Source organism: Rhea pennata, chromosome 8 (assembly GCF_028389875.1).
Source record: "Rhea pennata isolate bPtePen1 chromosome 8, bPtePen1.pri, whole genome shotgun sequence".
In the NCBI taxonomy this organism is placed as follows: domain Eukaryota; kingdom Metazoa; phylum Chordata; class Aves; order Rheiformes; family Rheidae; genus Rhea; species Rhea pennata.
In genome coordinates, this window is record NC_084670.1 from 10,228,049 (window position 1) to 10,251,516 (window position 23,468).

At 44.9% G+C, this 23,468-nt stretch overlaps 1 protein-coding gene across 1 annotated transcript; it reads right to left on the reverse strand.

Annotated features, from left to right (window-relative positions):
* Nucleotides 1-1,697: 1,697 nt before the first annotated feature.
* LOC134143204 (cytochrome P450 4B1-like) lies at nucleotides 1,698-10,259 on the reverse strand. The gene is made up of 12 exons (XM_062581022.1): nucleotides 10,074-10,259; nucleotides 9,003-9,144; nucleotides 8,276-8,320; nucleotides 7,269-7,396; nucleotides 6,164-6,288; nucleotides 5,918-6,069; nucleotides 5,602-5,708; nucleotides 4,627-4,817; nucleotides 4,097-4,230; nucleotides 3,264-3,328; nucleotides 2,631-2,713; nucleotides 1,698-1,866 (listed from the first exon to the last, which is right to left on the reverse strand). Exons 1-12 carry the CDS (start codon nucleotides 10,257-10,259, stop codon nucleotides 1,698-1,700), a joined length of 1,527 nt encoding a protein of 508 aa, XP_062437006.1.
* Between the last annotated feature and the right edge of the window lie 13,209 nt (nucleotides 10,260-23,468).

Sequence of the window (23,468 nt, forward strand, 5' to 3'; positions counted from 1 at the left end):
CACTGCCAACCTAGGCGAAGCTCGAGACTTCACAGCATGTGAGAGGTGGTCAAGAAGGGTACAAACCCTTCTGTGGCACGGTACCCTCCAGCCAGCCCAGGCCACCAGCCACAGAGAGAGCTCTGATCATCGACAGAGATGCAAGCTTGTATTGAAAGGTGCCTGTCACTGAGGAGTGCTGGGTTCTGATTGGAGCTTGCAGATGACCAAATAACATATAATTTGCTGTTTACAAGAATTTCCTCTTTTTCTGTTACAAAATCAAGCCTACCTTTGCTGGAGCAGTGTTTCTAGCCCTGGTGGTTTGGTTTTTTTCTTCCCTTGGTGCGACAATAGTGATAAAGGGCTTCCCTGAACACAGCTCAGAGAGGGTTGAAGAGCTCTGTGTTTTTCTGAATCTCTCACTGCCACCTAGTGATCTGTTTTCGATCAGTCTCTGGGAGACTTGGCGCACCTTAACCTGGAGCATTTCCCCGCTGTGCAGCCTCAGGGATGGGGGGTCTGGCAGCAGGTGCGTGTACCCCTAAAACATGCTTGTCCTAGGACCAGCCCTTCCCAGGCCCAACATCTGCCCATGCAAGTGGAGCTCCCACCTTTGCCTCTCTGCCGACTTCAGCTGTGAAAGCCCTTGCTCACCTTCCTGCCTCTGTGTTTCATTGCCAAATCCAGTAGGAACATAAATAACCTTAATCTCTCTGTAATTGTAGTCTCTTCATGTACAGCAGCACCTTTCTCTGGCACAAGGCCTGCTTTTTGCCTCTCACTCCTATACTGGGCTGTCAGTTGTCAGGATTTTAGAAGGATTTGAGGAGAATCCTTGCTCTCACTTGGGGCACTTTCTGTGAATGAATTTGTTGTTGCCACTGCCATTTGGGAGTGATTTTTGTTTTGCTTTGTGTTAACCCCGATCATCTCAGTAATGTACTTTATCACGCAAACTCAGAGAGGGCAGAACAACAGCCTTAGCAAGCCATGATGTGGGAGGGGTAGGAACGGACTCAGCAGGGGTAAAGGAGAGCAGGAGCTTCGCAGCTTGAGTAATGACTCACAGAACTGCATCCTCACAGTCCTATTTGCTTTGTCTCCTCTCCACCTCCTCGGCCAGCAACAGAGCAAAGAGGGCATGGCTTTGTCTTGGGGGTGCCAGGCCTCATCTTGTGCAACCTGCCCCACAAATACAGAGGAAACTTTGCTCCAAGAACACTACATTTATTCTCATTTCAGAGAGAAGCAGAGGATAAGTCTGTTAACACTCACTGTTGAGAATGGTAAGTGCTTTCTTTCTCCGGCTTTCTAATAACATGTCTCTGAGCTGGTCCCTGAGCACCCTCAACTCAAGGAAGTTCATCACTGCCAGAAACAGACACTTGCTTTCATTTCCATAATGCGAGGCACAAAACCAGTCAAGAATTGTTTAGTGGGGAAAATTTCTCTCAGCATTTAGTTTAGTGGGTATTTCTGGGTATGATGTGGTTTCAGGGAGAAGTTCTCCATGCAAAGCAGATCCAGATCTAGGTCTAAGACATCCCGGGTAGGTCTGTTGGCTATCCCCTTCCCTGGAATGGGAGATCAAGTAGGATACAGGGCCGTCACCATCAGAGTGCATGGCAGTGCGATTCAGCCAGGAGAGGGAGATACTTAAACATCCAGATGAAGGATGGTCCTTGGGAAACCACTTGCTCCCATGCTACCCAAGGTCAATGAATCTTCTTTAGATGCACGTGGATCCCACTACTAGACTTGAGGATGAGCTGTGGTGTCAGTGTGGGAGGCCTGGATGGGTCAGGAGCAAGTTCAAAGTGAAGCAGGGTCAGGGCAAGAGCCACCTTCATCTCATTCATGGCAAACTGCTGCCCAATGCAGTTCCTGGGGAAAGGATGGCAATGGCTGAGATTGCAGTCTTCATCCCCAACTATCCCCAAGTTCAACACATCCCCTACACTTGCCAACACCAGCTTCTTGAGGCAAGGCCTTTGAGCTGTTGTGGGATCTCCAGCTGCTGCTAGAAAGCAGGTAAGCGACACAGTTTATCTAGGAATCTCTTCAGGCCACATCAAAAGTTGCCTGGTTCTGGGGTGGTGTACTGCTGTTGCTTGTTAATAAGTATCAAAAACAGACATGAGGTTTGCAGAACTGTGCTTTCTTTACCAGAAAGTGCTGCAGGGGTCCAGGTCAAAACCCAGTCACCTCAAAAAAGTCATTTTTGGCTCTGTTGGCTCTGTGAAAGTTACTGAGAAATCAGTATCCTGTATCTATCAAATGAAACAGCATGAGAACCAAAGAGTCATGGAGACCCAGGTTTTCTCTGAGGTGTACTTGGTATTTATCTCTAAAGAGTGGAGCCTTTTTTCCCCAATACCAACAGCAAGAGTATATCTATCTTCACAAGTTGTACAAAAGTGAATGTGTGTCAAGCCCTACAATGACCACAGAGTCTCAGGTATGGGAAAATCTCTTGAGCTGGTGGAGAATGGTGGAGACCCCCTGCTATGGAAACTCTGCTTGAGTTGGCCAACCAACTTGACTCAATGGCATCGAGGGAGGATTAGCCTCAGAAGCGCTTCTCTGACTTAACTCCCCCATGTGAGGCAACCTATGACGGGGAAGACAGGGAATGAAAGATCTCCCACCTGGATCCAGCAGAGAAAGGCAGGAAAGCGTGTGAGTGCCTTTGTGCTGAGTTCTCCGAAGAAAACCTCATTGGATCATATATCTATGGGAAGAGCAAAGGCTGTTTGTTCAGTGAGGGTTCCAACATGAGCAGCACCAAGTTCTCTTGTGGTCCCAGAGAAGAGCTGGACATGACCTCTGCTGCTCATGGGGAGCTGCAACTGACATTCATCCCTCTGCAAAGCCATCAGTTGAATGAGAAAAGGGATCTGGTGGCTGCTGCTGCGGGATTTATCCCAGGATGAGGTCAGAAATGTGGCAGGTGACTGTGGATCATCACTACTAATGTTTAGTTTCTCTCATACCCTCTGGACTATCATCATCCAGGACTGCTGAAGGCAGTCTGAATAATTCTGCATCATCACGCATGAAGATAGACTATTAAACACCCCTTTCCAGCACTTTGTCATGTTCAGATCCTTTGGGGTGTTTGTTAGCTCAAATGAACTTTGCTTTTAGACATGGACTGTTGGAATAAGAGGCAAAAAAAAAAACCCAAATCCATGCAGACAGGCCAAGACTGTCTTGCTCAAAGGGAGTAGGTATCTAGGCTAAGAGCTCATCTCCCCCTTCTTTTTAAAAAAGTAAAATACCTCAGGGTCTTCCCACACATCTCGATTTCTGTGAACAGCAAATATGTTCACTGCAACGTGGCAGCCTGGAAAAAAAAAAGAGTGAGAAAAGAACTCATGACATATCAGAGTAAAGACACAGAAGAAACATTTGTGGGATGCTCACTGTCTCTGGGCTCTGCAACGGATTTCAGAAGAGAACTGATAGGAGCACTTCCCAGCTTGTGACCTCCTCATGTGGAAGAAACAATGGCCTCAAAGTGCAGACTTATTTTGGTACCAATGGGTGAACTTTCACGTTTGGCCAGAATCAGCACTCTGCAAGTGCCCTTTGAGCTCTGCAATAGGCAAATAGACTGATCTGAATAGTAAAGCATGAACAACTGAGGGAAAAAGAAAGAAGTAACCAGAGAATTTGGTTAAGTTAATATGTTGACACGCAAGGCAGAGCAGAAGAAGGAAGAGGGAAGCCTGGTGCAGTAACACAGGCTGTGCATGCGTGGGGATCTCTGTTCCTTCTCTGTCTCAGAAGACATGGGAATATTTCTGCTGAGTTCAGAGGAGTCCAAGCAGATCCTCTCTGGCTCTTCCCATTTGCTGTGGCTATAGAGACAGTAGGACCAAGGCTTGGATCTCACTGTCCTGGGGTACCCAATACACTATGGTGCTCTGGAGGGGGTCCTTGTACTCTGTAGCCACACTTTCAGGCTCACTGTGAACTGTGATGGCTCTATACAGCCCTTCAGAGACAGAAGAGAGACTGCAAGCACTACCAGCCCTTCAACATGGTAACTCTAGCGAGGGTGCCCCATTTTCACAGGCAGCAGCATGACGGATAAACAAACTAAACAGACCTGCTGGTAAGCTGCGCCCATCAGAAAATGTGATGGGTTTGGTGAGCTGACGGGACACAGCAGGAACTGGTGGGAACAGGCGCAGGCTCTCTTTGATGCACATCGTGGTGTATGTCATCCTCCCAAGGTCCTCCCTGAAAGCAAGTCAAAGGCTAAGGCTGTATTTGAGTATATATCTTGCAACAGAGACACCTGCAAGCACAGCCTGTGCTGCACACTGAGTAGGTCGGACCCCACTGGAACCGTGGCTGGCTGGTCCTTCTTGGAAAGCAACTGCACTCTTGCGTTGGAAGCAAAGCTGCAAGACAAGTCCTTCTGCGCAAGCACAGTGCAGGCAAGGCTGAGTCCTTAAGGCATGTGTCCCATCTTCCTTTGGGGTTTCTCCTCATCCTACTCCTCCCTGTGCTGTCCAGAATTGCTATGTGAAAAGCAGAATGCCCTAGTGCAGATACAGTGTAAAGTGAATGCATTTTCCTCCTCAAAACAAACACAAAAAGTTCAAAGTAAAGGACCAAAAAGTTGTAACTCACCACTTAACGGTATCTCGGTCTCCCAAGATCTCCTGGATCTCCTCTCTGCACCGTTGCTGGTGCTCTGGGTGTAGTGACATGCAGTAAAGGAGCCAGGAGATCCCACTGGCCGTGGTATCGTGGCCCTCAAACATGAATGTGTCCACCTCAGCACGGAGGTCCTCATCAGATAGTCCAACTCCGTTCTCATCCTAATAAAGAGGAGAATATATCATCTGCAAGTGTACTCGAACTGGACTTGCTCCTTTACGTATAAAAATCACTCTGGATGCTGGTGAAAAGAAGCCTGATTTGACCTCTCTTGTATCTCCATATAAACGAGGAACTAAGCCAGTAAGGGAAATCAGTCAGGCTCACTGACTGCTGCCTCTGCAGTCAACAGAGCTACAGAATTGAACTTTGCTGGCAGATCAGATCCCAGCCCTTCGGAGGGATACCCTGTTTGTTCCCTACCAAAGGTTCCTGTTACGTTTTCCAGTATTCTGGCTTGGATGACTTTTGTTTCAGATTGAGACAAGAAAGAAAGCAGTAGCTCTGGGAAAGCTCAGGTGAGCACAGAGTATTCCTCTCTCCTGAACACCAAATTACTACTGCCCCCAGAGTATCTGAAGATGTCTGGGAAGGTAAAGCTACAGAATGCAAGAAACAAATCTCCTGAGATAAATACAGCAAAGACAGTCTCTTGTAATCTTTCCAAAGATCTCATTCTCCTCTTGTTTCCAACAGCTCACTTCGTTTAATCTGTTTATATACTCAATGAAAATGAACAGGGAAGATGAAATTTCATTTATGTTCCATCACCGCATCTCACATGTTTGTATTTCTTCCCCTTTCAACCCGCTTTTCCCCAGCCTAGGAAGTGGGGAAGCTGTTGTCATTAATGTTGGCCAGGGATTGTGAGCTCCCTGCTGACACATCCTCGGTGGCAGACAGGTATGTTCCCTGGCGTTTGATATGATTATTTCAAACACTCACCTTGGCACAAAGTAGAATGTCCAAAAAATCCAAATGTCTCTTTTTTTCGATCTTCTCACGTTCCTTCTCATTGCACAACAACAACTTTCTTTCTTTTATTACTTTCTCTGCATAGAAGAATGATCAGTCTGTTAGATGCACCTTGCCCCTGCAGAGAGGTCATGCTCTTGATCACTTGGTCAGCAGCTCAATCTCTGTTTAATGTGTAACCCTCTGGTCAGTGCTTGCTGCAACCCCCCTCTGAGCTGCTCCAGATGCAAGTGGGTGAGAGGTTCAGCTAACAAACAGGACTAGGGAGAGAAAGGGAGAGAAATACCTGTGTGGGTGTGGGCCAGCTTGCAGGCCTCCTGAAACCGGTAGCCTTTGCGAGTAATGCCATAGAAGACACCACTTAAGAAGAGAGTCCGGATTCTCTGAACCACAAGGTAGCTCAGGTCATAAACAGCTTTGATATAAAAGTCTGAGTTGCTGAAAGGAAACCAAGGTTGAAATCAGTGTTAGCAATGTGAGTAGGGGAACAGGAGCACTTGTTTTCTCAGAATTTAAAAGTTCAGCTACTGACTTCTGAGTCTGACAGTTGGTATCATAACTGAAGGCACATTTCATGATGGTGTCTAGCGTCATCAAGCTGATGTCTTGAAAAAGCTCCACTGTCTTCTTCTCTGTGTTCCTCTTCTTCCATTTTTCCTAGTGGTAGAGACAAAAGTAAGGAGAGACAGACTGCCAGAATGGACTTGGCCACAATGGCGTCAGGTCATACTTTGCAGTGCCTGTCTCTTCCCAGAGCCACATTCCTAATTACTTTCTTTTCGGTAAGCAAAGGCCCTAGTTCACCGCATATTGTGTCCAGAACTGTGTCCAGTTCTGGGATTCCCAGTACAAGAGAGACATGGAGCTACTGGAGAGAGTCCAGTGTAGGGCTACAAGGTTGATCAGAGGGCTGGAGCATCTGCCCTATGAGGAACGGCTGTGAGAGCTGGGCCTGTTTAGCCTGGGGAAGAGAAGACTGAGGGGGGATCTTATCAATGTATCAATAAGTATCTGAAGGGAAGGTGTCAAGGGAACAAGGACAAACTCTTTTCAGTTGTCCCATGTGACAGGACAAGAGACAATGAGCAAAAACTGAACCACAGGAAGTTCTGCCTGCATGTGAAGGGGAATTTCTTCACTGTGAGAGCGACAGAGCACTGGACCAGGTTGCCCAGAGAGGTTGCGGAGTCTCCTTCTCTGGAGATATTCAAAACCCACCTGGATGCAACCCTATCTAACATGCTCTAGGTGACCCTGCTGAGTGGGGAGGTTGGACTAGATAATCTCCAGAGGTCCCTTCCAACCTTACTGATGCTACGATTCTATGATATTCTGCAAACCTAATCAAAGAAGTCTATGCATTTCTTTTTCCATGTTTATAGCTACTGAACTAGGAAAAGATACTTCTAGCAGTGGTTGATTTTACTGGAAAGCAGATGTAAAAGAGAATGAGTGAAATAGCCAAAGAAAGTTGGAGGGAACAATTTCAGAACTTTGAAAGAATCTAAAAAGTTCAGAATCAGGAGAGAAATTCAAGGAACCATCTAATTACACTCTCCTTCCATCATTCAGTCTCAGGCCTAATTATTTTGTCTGGTGCATGACTCAAAGTTCAAAGTAGCAGGGATGATTCTTACCAACATCACTTTGACCGAGTCTGACATCAGGGGCACGTAAGGTTTCAGCACATCATAATGAAACGCTGGTGTGAGCAGCTTCCGATGCTGAAACCACTTTGCTCCATTCAAGGTCAATAGCCCCTCTCCTGGAGATACAAATAGCAAAGACACAATCAGCTGTTTCAGAGTCTGATCAATCACCTTGGTTCTGACAGCATCACTGCTGCTTTTGGCCAAGTGGCTGTCAGCTAGCTAACACACAGGACCCAGGCAGATGAAGAGCTGGTGGTGGAGTGATATATTGTGGATTCAAGCCTGTTTATTCAAAATATCACAACAATGTGGCTTTTTCAAGCACAAAGGGAATGAAACAGGCAGAGCTTGTTCTGCTCACTGCCTCTGTCCTCCTGTAGACACCATCTGTCCCAGAAGCCCTTATTTCAGCCTCTCCATGGCCGATGCAACAGTATCCTTCAGATGGAGGGGAGGCATGTTCACTCATCCTCCACTGCAGCTGGCTGTGCACATTCAATTTACCTATAAACCGGGATCCTCAAAACCAGGATGGCAGAAGCACAGAACTTACTGCTTTGGATGTTTTTTTTTCTGCCTTAAGTGAAATGTTTGGATGCATTTTGCAGCACAAACTGAACTATGAGACAGTTGTTAGCAGGATTATGGAGGACTATCACAAAGTTGTGTGCAAACTGTGAATGTGACTGTCCTCTGATGCTTTGATATCTCTCATCCAAGACATATGTATCTGCATTCCGTCCCTGAGCAGACCTTCCTCACTACTTTGCAAAGGCCAGGGTATGTGATTCAAGGCAAGGCCAGTTGATGTGCTCCCCAGTTATGTACATAACTGTAATGTTAATGCTTAGACCTAAATAAACTTTCCCATATCAAAGGCAACCTTCCTCTCTGGTTTTCAGAATGGAGGAAAGCAAGATAAATGAAGACATGAGGGAAGCAGACGAAGTGTGTAGCATAACCAAAAGAGATAATGACAGAAAATTATTTACCTATCCAGGGAATTAAGAACTTGTAAGTTGCTGGGGACTTGGGATCTGTTAAAAAAAAAATAAAATAAAATAATACGAACAGCTAATGAATATCAACATAACAAAAAACAACCAGGATAAGCTGACACCAGAAACCCTCCTCTTACCACAATGTAGAATTAGTGTCATCTCAATATGTAAACTACTCTATAACATTAGAGGTAGCGTTTAAATGTGGCCTTCTACAACTATGCCCTCAGTGCACTTGAGAAAACCAGAGAAAGCTGTAATGAAAGATATGTAGAAAAGGAATGGCCATAGCAGATCTCAAAGCTGAGGATAACAGATAAGAGTTACTGGAGATACCATATATGTATCACTCATGGATGTTACGCTTCACAGACTGGAGCCAAGGAGAAGACTTGAGATGTCTTCTTAGGGCCATTGTTGTGCTAGCTCATCCAGATTACTAGATTTTAATGGGAACCACAGTTATTACGATGGTAGATGCTTTAAACTTGACAATAAAAGAGAGAGTGGACTGAGAGGGTCACTGGCTCCTATCCTACATGAGAATGTAAGCTGCTCCATGAAACCTCTCTGGGAATTTGAGAAGGGGACCAATGGAGGAGCTGAAATAGCTGTGAAAGAAGAGGCAAAAGGGACAGCTCAAGGCAAGTTTCTCTTGTTTTTCTTAATTGAGAAGTGTCAATGACAGGACTTCCCAAAACCAAACAAAGAGACTTACCTCCTCGGCCAAATATACTTTTGGCATATTCAGGATGGTGGGTTACTACAGTAGGTAGAACTGATCCAAACCATCTGGGAAAGGCATATGGATACTCTTCTGACCATGACATTAACTGAGAGAGCTCTTTGCCTTCAGTGATCTGCAATGACAGTTGAACATGGACTGATTTCAGGCAGGAAAAGAGGGACATACCCGGGAATGCAGAGGTGAAACGTGCCCTCCCATGGAAAGTATATTCAAGATATCCTTGCTTGGGAAACTGGGAGCAAGAAGGTGAACTTTATAGCTAAGGGCTTTACATTCTGCAGGTAGAGGAGATCCTGGGCATGGCAAAGATGATCACTGGAGACAGTGCACAGTCAGCAAAGCTACCCCAGCTGCTACATCCCTGTAGTACAAGGCAACTCCGAGGAGACTGTCTAGCTGGAGTCTGGCAGTTTAGGTGCATTAGGACAGTCTGCAGTCAGAGCGCCTTGGCATCACGTGCTGGTTCTACAGTCATCACGGGCAACGCAGGGATACTTAGTACCCTGTCTTTGGGGATCAGAGCTCATACAGCCCTGTTGTTTAATTTCAGCAGTGCAAGGAGGGCACGCAGTGTGAAGTCAAAAACATCTACCCTACAGAATAGTGCAAATGGCTGCAATAACATGCCCTGTTTTCATGACCATATCCTCGTAAGTGTATATTGGAGGATACACTTGTGTTTGTAGAAGATCTGATGCAGAGGAGAGAGATTTTATGGTTGCTCATTTTTAAGTAACTTTGTGAAAGTCCCAGAAACCACCTAACTATATGTTTAAGCACATGATCAAAACCACCATCGCTCTGTTTTTTTACCAAAATGATGTGTATCATCTCATAACCAGGTACTCTTCCTGCCTGCCCAGCAGAAGTATTGGCATTCCCTGTACAAAGATGTCCTCTCCTTTAGGAAGGAACAGTAGCAACGAGACATACACTCTTCATCTAATGCTCTTCTCCGTCCCTCTTGGCCCAACAATTATCTTGCACAGTTGTTAGGACAAACCCTGCCCATGCTCTGCGTGAGCCCAGCTCTCTCCTTACCAGATGACTGTGACCATACAGCCAGTGCCTTGGGGGACCAGGGAAAGCCTCCAGAGCTTTGATGATTTTCTTCCTTTCCTGGTAGAACTGGGCCATCTTCAGGAGCACAAAGATGAAGCCAAGCACCAAAGATAGCTGCAAAACTACAGCAGAAGATTTGGCTATGTAGTCTAGCAGAGATGCCATACTGCTTCTGTGTTCTGGTTGCCTGGAACACCTTCTCTTCCCTGCTTCCTCTTCCACTCCTTCTGGGTCTTGATCTGATGAAGAGCTCAGGTGCAGATGAAAAGATCTCTCTCTTTTCTTCTGCTAGAGCTGTCCCTGCTGGACTGCTGCAGGCAGTGCGATCTGGCAGAAATTTAAAGCACAAGAAACATTCTGGTAAGCAATACGTCACTTTGGCCCAGGGCCTAATAGCCTGCTGCTCCCATTTGTCCTTTTACCCGCTTCCAGCAACCTGTGGATGGAGGCGGCTTATTAAGAAACAACCTGGTGCTCTGTGTACAGGGTATTATGTAAATATTTACTACTTTTTCTGCAGTCCATTACATCCCAGCAGCAAATGAAAGTGCTTGCAGTTAGCACAGGGCTCCAGCTCTGCCACTTAAATCCATGCCCAGGTGGATGAAGTCGTAAGAGGGGGGCAAGAGCTAGCCAGGTTCTGGTTCACACTATGCTCCGTTCTGCCCTTGGCCCTATTCAGGTCTGGAAACCCATGTGAAGTGAGGAACAAATGGGACATCTCTACCCAACACACAGTGAGGGCATTATGGTAGGATCGTTTTCACCAACATAACCTAGATGCATTCTCCCTCTCCTGTCCACATGGCACCACAAGGTCCCTGAAAAAGGCCCTGCATCACATCCAGTAGAGAGCAATTGGGGTGTAGGCAGCCTGGAATGGCTTAGAAAGAATTATGGGGTTGGTGCTGGAGGACTTTGAGTAGAAGCCTGCTGCATTTGGGTGATTTCCAGGCATATTGCAAAGAGGAGAATCCTTAGACTTGGTAAAATCATTTCCTATTTGGATGTTTGGATGTTATGAGTGTCAAACGGCTCCCTCCTGTGTCATGAGCTACTGAACCTGGCAGTCTGATGTGTTACTACATAGGGGCTGCTGAATTTTGTGGGTAGTTATTTTTCTAATTTGTACATCTCTAAGAAAAGTTTCTTCTAATGTTTGGACATCTTCCTTTAGTTTCTAAATTAGTCTATGGCCAATTGAAACCCATATATTTTCTTTTAGCAGAGTCCTTTTACTGAAAAAATTATATTGCTTATCTGGTATTCACTGTCTAGATGTATTGCTTTTATAGCAACAGAGACACAAAGATCTTTGGTTGAAGTAAAACTGCACAGCTCCAATGAAGATATTTAGACTTTTTAGAAGGAAAAGTACATGAAAAATCTTACAGGACTCATTGTCTGCCAATTACCTGATTGTGGGAAAATTTTTCTGAAAATTAGAAAACTGAGTGACTTTTCCCTCTGTTGACTTGTGGCCTATTCATTAATTAATGATTGTAAAGACAGAGCCTTAACTACAGATGATAAGATTTATACAGCAGTCTAAGGGAGATTTGAAGTGCTTGGCTGGTATGAACTCATGATGCATTGGTTGCTTATCTGTTGAGATATGTTGCTCACTGAAAACAAATAAAGCTCACCACATGCCAATTCAGGTGTAATGTGAGAAGATTCCCACCTAAGAAACCTGAACTCATCTTCTCTAAGAGAAAAATTGACAGACTATAGAAATATTTAGGTGTGGCACAAGGCACTCCTCGGGAAGAATCACTGTCAAAGCAACTTTCCTTTCAACTGAAATCTTTGCATACAACTTCTACATACTCTCGACTTGGAAGCTCACAGTATAAACTGCCATATCTGAGTGCATTCGAGGCAATTTTACTTTGAATCTGTGTAGACTCCATTGAAATATGTACTTTAATTCAGCACTGGCACCATATTTTTTCTCTTCATTGATGAGTAAACTAGAGCACAGGGCAGCAAGACTGAAGTGCTTTATTCACAAGCCATAGTGCTTAAGGGAAAAATAGCTGCAAATACCCTTTTGCTATTCTTTCAGAATCGTCTATGCCACTAAGTTTCTTTGGTATTTCCCTAGAAATAGTGAATGAAAAGACTTTTATCTGAAGTCAGGTGACTCAGCCTTAAGGAAATGGTTGGATGTGCAACCTTTAAATATGAAGAATCCTTGAAATTCCCACTCACCTGCAGATCTGGACTTACTTGGAGTTGTGCCCTTGCTGAACCGGTGGCTTTTCACCTAGCTGCCATTTTGCTTGTAAATAAAGTGGCAGTCATAAAAGTGAATTCTTGAGACAAATGTATTGCATCTGTGTTGAAGTTCAAGAGCAATTAGCATTGCTTTGAAAGTGCAAGCTGACAATTAATAACAGGAAGCATAGACAGAGAGAGGCCAGATGTCCTGAATGGAGAAGACAGACCGCAGAGGTTTGGGGTGGTCAGCTGTGGAGTAGGAAATCTTGAGATGATCAGTAACCAGCACATGCTATATGAGAAAATTAAGCATATGTCAGGATAGATGCTAAGGACAAACCTTCCAGCATCTGACCCCTTAATCTGAGATCAGGGATCAGCAGTGTCCTCATGCTATAAATCAGCTCAAGCCATATGATAAGGGACTTTGTTTGAATCAGGTGGAATGATATGGACATCTAGTGTCCCACGTCTTGCTTCTACAGTAAGTGTTGGCTACAAGTGCCATCCACATGATACTTGACTGTCAACACAACAGCTGTCTGCTTGGCACTGTGCTCTTGTTAGCATGGCAAGATATTGTATTCCAAAGAGCCCATGATGACGGCTGCAAATCTCTTGCACCTCATCAAACTCAGGTGCTGTGGCTGCTTCAGTGCTGTCCCAGCACATTTCTTCAGCGCCCCTGTTTGATTGTCCCCTGAGCTGGACCTCTGCAACATGGCATTTCTGGTTCTTTAGTCGAGGAGGAAGAAGAAGTAGGTGTAATACCCTCTGGCTAGCATCTGTCATCTCTACAGCGTCATTCTGCTTTCTCCACCGCACCACTGTTGACACACCACAGCCTGACAAGTTGTTAGAGTCATACCAGTCAGCAACTTTAAATTTTGAAGAGTGCCTCAATGCTCCTAGTAAAACAAAACCAGGGTTTAAGCTGTTGCCTATGAAAACTCCCCTGGCAGGCACTGCTGAGCAGTGTTAGGTTTCTCACCCACTTGGCCAATTTCCTGATGCTAAGTGTACGCTGTTGTTATGCCAGGCCTGCTGGGTTTATGCTAAAGTTCAGAACAGATTTAAAGTTGTTCTGGAGGCAGAAACTGCAGTCTGTCAGCTTAATCATTTCTTAGGGAAGGATGTAGCTGCAGTCAGACCAAGAGTGATCCAGTCTCTGCCGTGACAAGCTGGCATTCCTGAGCAGGAGTGCCCACCTCCAGGGACCACATGGCCCTAGAAGAGCTATGAGTCACGTTTCCTTCCCTCTCTTGCACACTTCTACTAGCTCTTCCCGTGCAGCACTATGATTACCTGGCTTACCATTAGGAGAGGAAGCAGTACAAGCTGTTTACCTGACTGACCACTTGGCCAATCAGCTGGTTGGCAAGCTGGTTGGGAGGTGTGTGGGTTGTGTTTGGTCAAGTGGATGCTGCCAATGCTTCGTGGATGCCCCGAGGATGTGGAGAAGGAGGAACAAGCAGCATGAGGGGCATTTTGGGGGCTGCCTATGGAAAATTAACGGCTCTGCAGGCTGCCTTCAGGATGCAGGGCTGGCCTAAATGGACCAGGAAGGCAAAGGATGTGAGGAGAGCAATGTTGCTACAGTATCCTGGGGACTTCTGCAAAGAAGACGGAGCACACAGCCTTGGTGTCCAGCATCCCTTTGGTCAGCACTGATAGAGCTGTTTTGGTTTGTCCCACGGTGCCTACCCAACTACCAGACTGTCCAATCTGGATCCAACTGGCACCTTTCAGCAATCAGCTGCAAAATGACTCAGAAATCCCCCTAAGATGGATGGAGAGGCCATGCCAGTGGAATTGCTGGAACTACATCAGATTAAACCTTTATAATGAGACAAAAATGAATGGATGGATTTTTGCCCATCTGGTTCCCTGCTGGTTATTTAATAACCAGCAATAACTACGGAACAGGAACAAATGATACATGAGTTGTATTGAAGGTCAAGGGAGATGAAGATCTGTGCTGATAGGGAGGAAAGGTAGAGCCTGGGCAACATGTCAGGTGATTTCTTTCTGCTCTTTACAGAAGGAGATGGAAAAGAGCTGGACCGGGGGTCACCGATGGGCCAGGACTAGTTGTCACCCAGGTCTACACAGCACTGGTAGTGTAGCTCTCTCTTCTTCTAAAGTACAAAGTTATTGGCATGCTCAAAACCATTTTTATGAGTGTTTGGAACAACAGGCACCACTGCAGAAGTCTGGCACCAGTCTAGGCTCTGGTCTGTGTGTTTTCTGTTTCACCAGAGGAGAAGAGTGAAATGCCTTTCTTGCGTATTTCAGAGATTTCATGGCAAGAGGCGCCTGCTTTGAACGTTTGGTCTGACACTTTAAACATAGCCCATGGAAGAAAAGGGATTTTTGCAGGGGAAGGAACTGTGGAAGTTCAAAAGGGAAAGCGAAGTGGCTATGGACTTGCAAGTGAAAACAAATGAAAGGGAACAGCACTGATTTGATCATCACAGGAAGGGACTGAAGTGAGGCCAGAAACAGTCTACTTAATACCAGAGGAATCTACAGCCCTGTTGTTCCCACACATCCTGAGTAAAGTAAAGAGCTGCAGAAATAAAACATCAGCCTGAAAAAACAATTAAAAAAAATCTCATGACAGCTACAGAAGTCTTTGGAAGTTGGAATGGTGCAGAGATACTTGAGCTTCTGGACATCTGAGGCTGGTGAAACTACTGTTGGACATTAAAGGACACTTGGAAGTTGTCAAATGTTTGCAAAAAGCCTCTGCATTGTTGGCTTGATGCTACATATGCCCACATGATAGCAGTACGTGTCATGATAGGTCATGATATAAATGAAAAACATAGAAAAAGACTGTTGCACTGAAGAATTACATTTCAAACCACAGCCATCAGGACACTGGGTTGCAAAAGTTGCTCTGTTGTTGCTTTCAAAGTCCTGGGAGTCTCTCCACTCAATTAGAGATTTAAGCTGAAGAAGGAGAGGATCTTTCTCACTGACTTAGTGCATACTGTTGTCATTTGTTGCAGAGGGTCTGGCTCGCTGAGCATATGTAATTTAGGTGGCGAATCGGTACTTTGCCCTGGAGTATGACCTTGCAGCAGCTGCTTTCCTGGGTATACGTGAGTTTATTTGCATAGGAAGAGAGCCTGGGCCCATCTGTCCCTGTGTATTCCTGTAGTGCTTAGTGTTGAGAGATTAAATGTGGCTGTAATGCCAACAAAAATAATAATGTTTCAGGCTTCCAAACACATGACATATGAGGAAATCACACTAAGAGCCCAGCAAGTGTTGCAGAGTAATGTGAGCTGCCTATCTTCCATCTGACCACACATGTCTTGAGGATGAATTTATATCTGGAAGCATTTAATACAGCTGTCTTACAAATATGTTGCAATAGTTATTTAATTTACAGACTGCTTCCAGGCCTGTAACATCCCAGTGGAGTTTGGATAGAAATTGTTGGTAGCATCTGATAATGAGTCAACATGTGAACCTGGCGCTAACAGTGGTGCGGACCCATGCAGTGGCTGCGTTCTCCAGCAGCGCCAACCAGCCGCTGTTGCCACTGGTCCTGTGTCCTCCACTGTACTGGCAGCATGCAGGGAAGTGCCACCACGTGCGGTGCTCCCTCGTGTCCTGGGATGTGGCTGTATGGCTATTACGGTGATCTCTGTGGGGAAAGGAACAACAATACGGGTAGACAGCATTTTTGCTCTGCTGCCATTGAAAGGCCAGGACTTTTGCTATCTAGCTGTAACAATTAAAAGCAAGATCTTTTAAACTGAAATGACTACTTCTCCTATTGTATCCAGCATAGTCCCTCTCATGAACAGCTGTTAAATTCGTTAGAAGGGCCAAATCAGGCAGTCCAAGTCAGCTCATCATCTTTGCAATTACTGTTTTAGGAGAAAGTAGGGAACAACTAAAGCATGAGGTAACCTCTCTGCACCTACTCCTTGACTGTCTTTATTGCCCTAGGTTATATATCCCATGTGAGCAGGTCTTTTTATCACTGCTATGCCTTTAATATCTGGTGGGGCCGGGGCAAGGGGGGCTCAGGGAGAAGCTATCTAGGAGGGAGAAGTTCTCGAAATTATATTCTGGAAAAATCTGACTCGCTCTGGTGCTGGGAAAAGAGTTTCCCCGAAACCCTGTTGCAGCCTCAACACAGCTGTCTGGTGGACAGAGCTGGGCCCAAAGCTGCTGCAGAGCAGCTGTGGGAGGTGCAGGATGCAGAACATGAAATGCAGGATGCAGGACACATCCTGCGCCCGCCACCCCCATCCCACATCCTGGGTCCTGCATGCCATGTTCCCACCTTCCTTCTCTATTTCAGGTACAGCGGGGCAGATTTTACTGAGTCCTAAAAATCCCCAGTGGGCCAGTGGCTGAGCAGAGTGAAGGTATGTCCGGCCTGGCTGTTCAGTGCTACTACCACGAGCGTGCAGGTGTTAGAAGAGATCTCTGGGAAAGCAGAAGCATAGCCTTTCCTCTCTCCACTGGCAAATCTGCTGCCAAAAGATGGACCAGCCCTTTGCACCACAACACACTCATTGCCTCCTTTGTGCTTTTAAATCATGCTCCAAAAAAATGGCATTTTTCTTTTTTCCTAAATGCATAGGAAAGAGTACTCCTCACCAAAAAGAGCTCACAACCCAAAAAGTCATAGAAAAAAAAAAGCAAATTTTGAAAGTGCTGGCAGGGAGGTAACCCAGGAGGGCAGGATGAGAGCCATGCTCAGGTTTTGGTATACGCTACCAGGGCTCAGCCCAGAGAAGCGGTGACCAGCCGACACTGGGGACAACCCTGCAGAGAGCTGGGAGGCTGCTCGGCGCCCCAGGGCCTCCTGCCTAGAGATCGCAGTTGGAAGACCAAAAGCAGAGCTTCATGAACAACCTCCCGCCCATTTGAAGTCAGAAACATTCCCACCTTCCCAGAGTGGAGCACCACGCTCATACAGCCTGCAAAGCAGAAGCGATTTACCCCTTTGCTGACATCTCCCGCTGCCACTTGGCTTGCAGTTTGTGGAGCAAACAGTGCAGAATTAGGTCTGCACAAAGTCTGGCAAACTCATGTTGCCTGTGCTTCTGCCAGAAGACAGCACCAAATTACTCCAAACCTCTAAAAATGAGGATTCCCCAGACAACATATTCTGGTGCCTACTTAACTTTTTGTGATATGTAATCTAAATCTGCTTACTTGCAATTTAAGCTACTGTCTTATTCACAATAAATACGTGCTCGGAGAACAGGTTTCCCTCTGTCTTTGCAGCAGACACTTACGTGAGGGCAGTTACACCAAGTCCCCCAGTCTGATCCCCCTTTTACTTACTCCCATTCTGTGGGCAGACTGCGACTTCTGTGTTGTGCCTTAGCTAATCAGGCCTTTTTGCCTCAATCTTTCGTGTTTGCCTGCCAAGGTATGTCTGCTCCGTGAACTCGTAAGCAGTATTTTTTCAAATCTTATTTTAAAAGAAAATTGAATCCAGTATAGAGACCTGTGTCATTTTTTTCTAGTAACTTTAGCTATTTTGATTGAAATTTTTTTCATTTTACAATTTAGAATATGTAGGCAAGCTATATTTTAGAGCATATGTAGCTGCTTTTATACTTCAAATCTCAAAATAGGGTTCAAGGACATTGTCTTACTTTATCTAGGGGAAGGAAATGCAAGTGAAATTTTTTGAGAAATACTTGTGTTTATATATCCTACTAATTAAGTTTACTTTTACTACAACAGCAGGATATTATTGATTCACATTATATTTGTGGTCCTCTATATCTACAAAATATCTTCTCTGGAAGATTATTGCCTAGTTGGTCATTTCCCTTCTTGGTTTTGTGCAATGATTATGTCTGCTCTTGTGCTTTGTATGTGTCCTTACATAGAAAGAGTTGTATCCTATTCACTTGAGCATTTCTGCAATTTATCAAGGTAATTTTGAATCCCAATATTGTCATCCAAAGTGCTTTCAGCTTCTCATGGCTATACAGTATTTTAAATTTTAATAAGTGTACTCCCTACTCCATCATCCCAGTCATTCAAGAACACAGTAGATCAAGGACCTTCGCTGAACCCCGAGGATTACGCCTTCCCCGTTTGAAAGTGAACCATCAATGAACTTGCTGAGCTGGAAAATGGACATTGTGTGTCTACCTAATGGAAGATAGAACTAAGCCGAGTATCCACACCTGGTTCATGATCACAAGCCTTACACCTTACCTGAGCACAGGTCTCGGTATGAGTCTTGGGTCTACTGACATCTTCTCAGAGAAAAAAAAGACACAGGCTTTTGTTGATGAGTTTCTTTTGAAAGCACTTCTGGATACACTCCCATCACTCAACATGCTGCTCCTCATCTGCTACCCACACTTAGCAACATATGAATCTCTTCATATGAATCTCTTCATTTTGCTTAAAAAAACAAAGAAATAACAGAGTTCAGAACTTATTTTCACTGCAGGGATATTTCAGATTATAGCTTGAGAGTTGCACCTTGCATCTGAAGAGAAAATGTATAGCTCGAAGGTGAAGTTTCAGGCTTTTGCATTCAGGCTGGACTAGATCGGAGCTGCAGCTGGGGCAGAAGTGGACACTGTGTCGGCAGCTGGCACAAGCGTTCTGTGTAAATTGAGCATCGTGTCATGGGGTAGGTATTGCTGCTTCTTTGAGAGGAGCTGAATATGTTCTATATTATTCCTTCTAGTGTTTTCCTGCACAGCAATCTCTGTTCACACTCCATGCGTGGCAATCTTAGGCTTTCTGTGACAGCTCTCTGCACAGCTCTGCTGTGCTGAGTGCTATCACATGAGGGCTGTTCAACATACAAGAATGGCAGTGTTTTTAAATAGGAATATTTGCATTGTCCTAGATACATGGTCCTCAGCAGCTGTAGATGGGACAGCCCCAGTGGAGTGACTGAACTGGGTTTGCAGCTTTTACCCAGTGATCTTTTACCCAGTGATATTGAAATTTCATTCAATACATCTGAAGAAATCAACTGTTTATCAGCTTATTGCTTCCCTTATCACTAAAGACTATAACTGAGAAGCTTTGAGCCAGGTGGATTTACAGCGTGACTTGCAATTCCAGTTGCAACCCCTAAGAAGCGCAGGGAACGGCAGAGGAGAAAGAAGTCTGTACCAGCCACTATCAGAAAAAGCTTTTTGCTGAGGCTGCAAGCATTGCTCACGATTGGAAGCTCCAGCCCCTGCAATTTTCAATTGCTCATCTTTTATTAACACATCCCATCAGCTGCACCCCAGCCTGTGCGTTGCTCTCCTGCAAGCCTGGAGCTACAAGGAATAAGAGGGTCCTGCTGTCCTTATTTCTGTACTGCTTTAGGAAGAAAAGAAACCAATGTAGAAAACCTGGAAGTGCAAGAGGAACAAGGATAAAATCAGGTAGTGAAAAGTTTGGAAGGACTGATTTGATGGAATGATGTATTTGCACATCTCTCAGTTCTTCATAGAGTTTGGAAAGCTATGGGAGAAGTAATGTCTCTATTAACTACATCATGGAATGATGGCTCCATCTGAATACCCATACGAGCCCATATGAGTCATTTTCCCAAGAAATTATGCACAGGCAGCATAAGATGGCTTTCTCCCTGCATGACGGATTTTTTTCAGCCTCTTGATCACAATATATACACCATAAGAATGGATGAATACCAATCTCTAACATCAATGGCCTTTAAGGAAGGGATTTTCAAGCATCCTTGGGGTCACAAGCATCTAGATTCAGCAGCTTTTAAATAACTCAGCTTCACCTGGTCACCAACACACAATGTGGAGTACAACTCTACTCCCTGTAAATGTCAGGGCTCACCAGCTAATTTACTGTAGCACAACAGTGTGTCCGTGCGCCTCCTGAGAACCCATGTGTGAACATGAGAAGGGATTTTTTTCTTACTTGGGAGTCATCAATAGAAAATCGGAATGATCACTTAGGAAACTGATGTCCTGATATGCTTGGAATATTTTGACCAACTCTATTTTCCAGGCAAAATATTCAGAGCTAGGGCTAAAATCTCCTCAGACTCTTTTTTCATTTTTTGCCAAGTGGAACCGAGCACAAAATACTCTTTGTGTAACATTTGGAAGCTTCTGAAATGCTGACTGCTGTTGAATGTTAAGGGATGGGAGCTAAGCCTCACATTTATTTCTAACTTCTGAGCTCAGCACTTCCAGTACCTTTTGTTTCCATCCCTTGGTTGTGATCCCACCTCTGCTGGGAGACAGAGATTGAATTGCATCCTGTAGTGTTTCTGCAGGTCCTTCTTCTTCAAGACTCGCACAGCCACTGTGTTACACAAATTAAAAATGACGGTGAGACACGTACCGATCCACGGAATTAGGAAGTCATAAACCACACGAGACATGGGATCTGTGGAGCTGAATGTAGGAGAGAAATAGTGATCTGGAAATATGACTATGGTGCTAGTCAAGTTGGACAAGACTACCGGATTTGGCTATAGATTAATTACGTCGTGATTAAAGATGTTCCTGAGACTTAGTCAGGCAAAGACTGATTTTCTGGGCTTTTTATAGCAAAACTTAGTTTGACACAGATAGCTTTTGGAAAGAAATAATTGTAACTGCGTATATTTGGTTTGAATTTGTGAGTGGTGTATAACGGTTTGTAAACTCTTGGAAGATATAAAATTTGTTACCGCATTAGTATTCTCCGGCATTGGGGGCTATAGAGATTTAGAAAAGCTGCTTGCTGCAGTCAGGAGTGCTCAGCTCGTTTGCTGGAGTGCAGTATGACGGTGCCATCATCTGTTTCTTTCTAACAGGAACCTGAATATGAAGCACAGCTGGAACCGCTCCCAGAAACATGGTCTTTTAATGCTTCCACCAGTGTCTTCCTGTGGGCTGGATCCTGTCCCTCTCTCACACACAATTTCTCCTTGCTTTTTTCATAATGCAGCTGTATGTTGTCTTGATAGAAAGGACAGATTATCAGCATTTACTCGCAAGCTGTGACATCCTTACCTATTCTGCTGTAGATAGTCTTTGCATATTCAGATGGTTGATGCACAGGAATACCAAGACGTTTCACATCCACACAGGATAACAACATGGATATTGCTCTGCCTAGGGCATGATAGTGTTGAGTTATTCTTCTTATTGAAACTGTGTTGGTAATAAAGGTAGCTATATCCAAAATCAATACTTATTACTGCTACAAGCAGGAAGGATTCATGCAGCAGTTTGATGGAAATAGGTCAATGTCCTACTCGAGCTCTTTTCTTCATGGCATAACATAGCAATTGCACTTTGATTTAGATGACACTTTGGATGGATGCTTTGGAATATCCCACTGGGTGCCTAGCTACACCTCTGCATACTTAAATATCTTTGCAAAGCTGGCTTTAAGTCAGTTTCTGTCAAAAGTTTAAATAGATGCTCTGGTTTTGGTTTAACTGTTTCCAAATAATGTGCCTTGCAGAGGTTGGAACTGGCTTAAATGAGACCAAGTTTGCTACGCAGCCTTTAAAATCTGACCATTAATTCAAGTACTTCAATATAGAATGGGAATTTGTAGAAAGCACAACTGACCCACAGTGCATAGCTCCCCTAGGAAGCAGCAGTCAAACTGCTGGTTACACGTTTGGACATTTCCTTTAAGCATTGACTTTTCATATTAATACTGTGGGGGCGGATTTAAACATACAGGTTAGAAGCTCCACAAAGTGCACAGCAGGATGGGGAAATGAGGAGGTTGTTTTCATGATCTCTAGATATCATTTTGACTGTCTCCTAAAATATTTCCTGTTTCTGTGTTCTCTACAGAAAACCTGCAGACTTTCCAAAAGTGCAGGCCAGGCACGCTCGCTGCCATGACCTCGTGGCAGAGGCCTGCACATTTATCGTTTTGCCGGTGCTGCAGAGCGAGTCCTGGGAAAGCCCCATGTTGCGAAGTAAAGCCTGGCTGTGCCAGTTGGCCTGGGTTGCTGTGAGGACCACGAAGACAAGAAGCAGAACTGCCACCAGCTGAGATGTCACCAGCTGGCGAGACCGTAGCCAAATCCTTTGCATTTGCCAGCCGAGGCATGATGTTCTCGTAGCGCTGTCAAGCAGCAAGCACCACCCTCTACCTCGGAGAGCTTCTGCAATACTCTGCCCTCCGCTCTGGCTACAAGGGCAGTAAATCCTGTTGTGCTCATTCCAGGGTTGCATGACTCACGCTGAGTTGCAGGTGGTTTCCCAGCACTCCCTTACTATAACAGCAAAGAAACTGCTCTCAGAGCCAACGAGCTGCCCATGGCTAACTCTGCCCCCGAAACAAGGCTCGTTGTTAGAGGAAACTCTACATTGCAATGCAGAGGAAGAGGAGGGCAACTGGATTCGCGTCTCAAAACAGAAGTGAACTATTTACAACTGGAAGAAAAACGCCAGCCCACATCGCTGCGCACTCACCTTCTCAGAGCTCGCTGCGTGCTCAGCACATCAGCGAGGCTGTAGTGACCCAAGTTTTTTTCCTCACAAGCTACAGACAGAAATCCCCAGCAGGATGGGAATCCTTTGATGTTTTTTTGTCAGCTCAGGATTAACAAAATTCTAACCAAATTTGAGATGAAGCTGAACGGAACATTGTTATTCATGCACATAGTGACTTTATTTCTTTTAGCATTTCTTCTGGTTAAATTAGCTGTAATGGGGTGTTACTGAATCATAGAAGTTGCCACAGGGCAAATTGGAGGTTTTGCTTATGTGAGGGATTAATTTACGGTTTCGGTGCCTGGAGTACCATGGCATATAGAGTTGTTTTAAGGCCACCCTCAGCATGACATTTGTTGTGGGCTGGTAACATGTTCAGAGCGAGAGAAGAATGACACAGTTTATCTGTATTATCCTTATGTACATTATGGGAACTCTTCGTGCATTTAAAATTAAAATTGCACAGAAACTCATGTCTGATATAACCCTCTGTAGTCCTTTAGGAGCACACATTAAACATGCTATTGCAGTAGAAAGAAGGAAGATAAAGGTTTACGGAGCTTCTCCTAAGAAACATCATAACGTCCCACTTCTTGGATTTACCTCCCCTCCCACGGCTGGATTGTGCATCTTCTTGTTTTGGACCATCCAGTACAAATTTCCTTTTCTCACTAGGTAATTTCTGCCATGCAGCCGTTGCTTAGACCTATGCTTG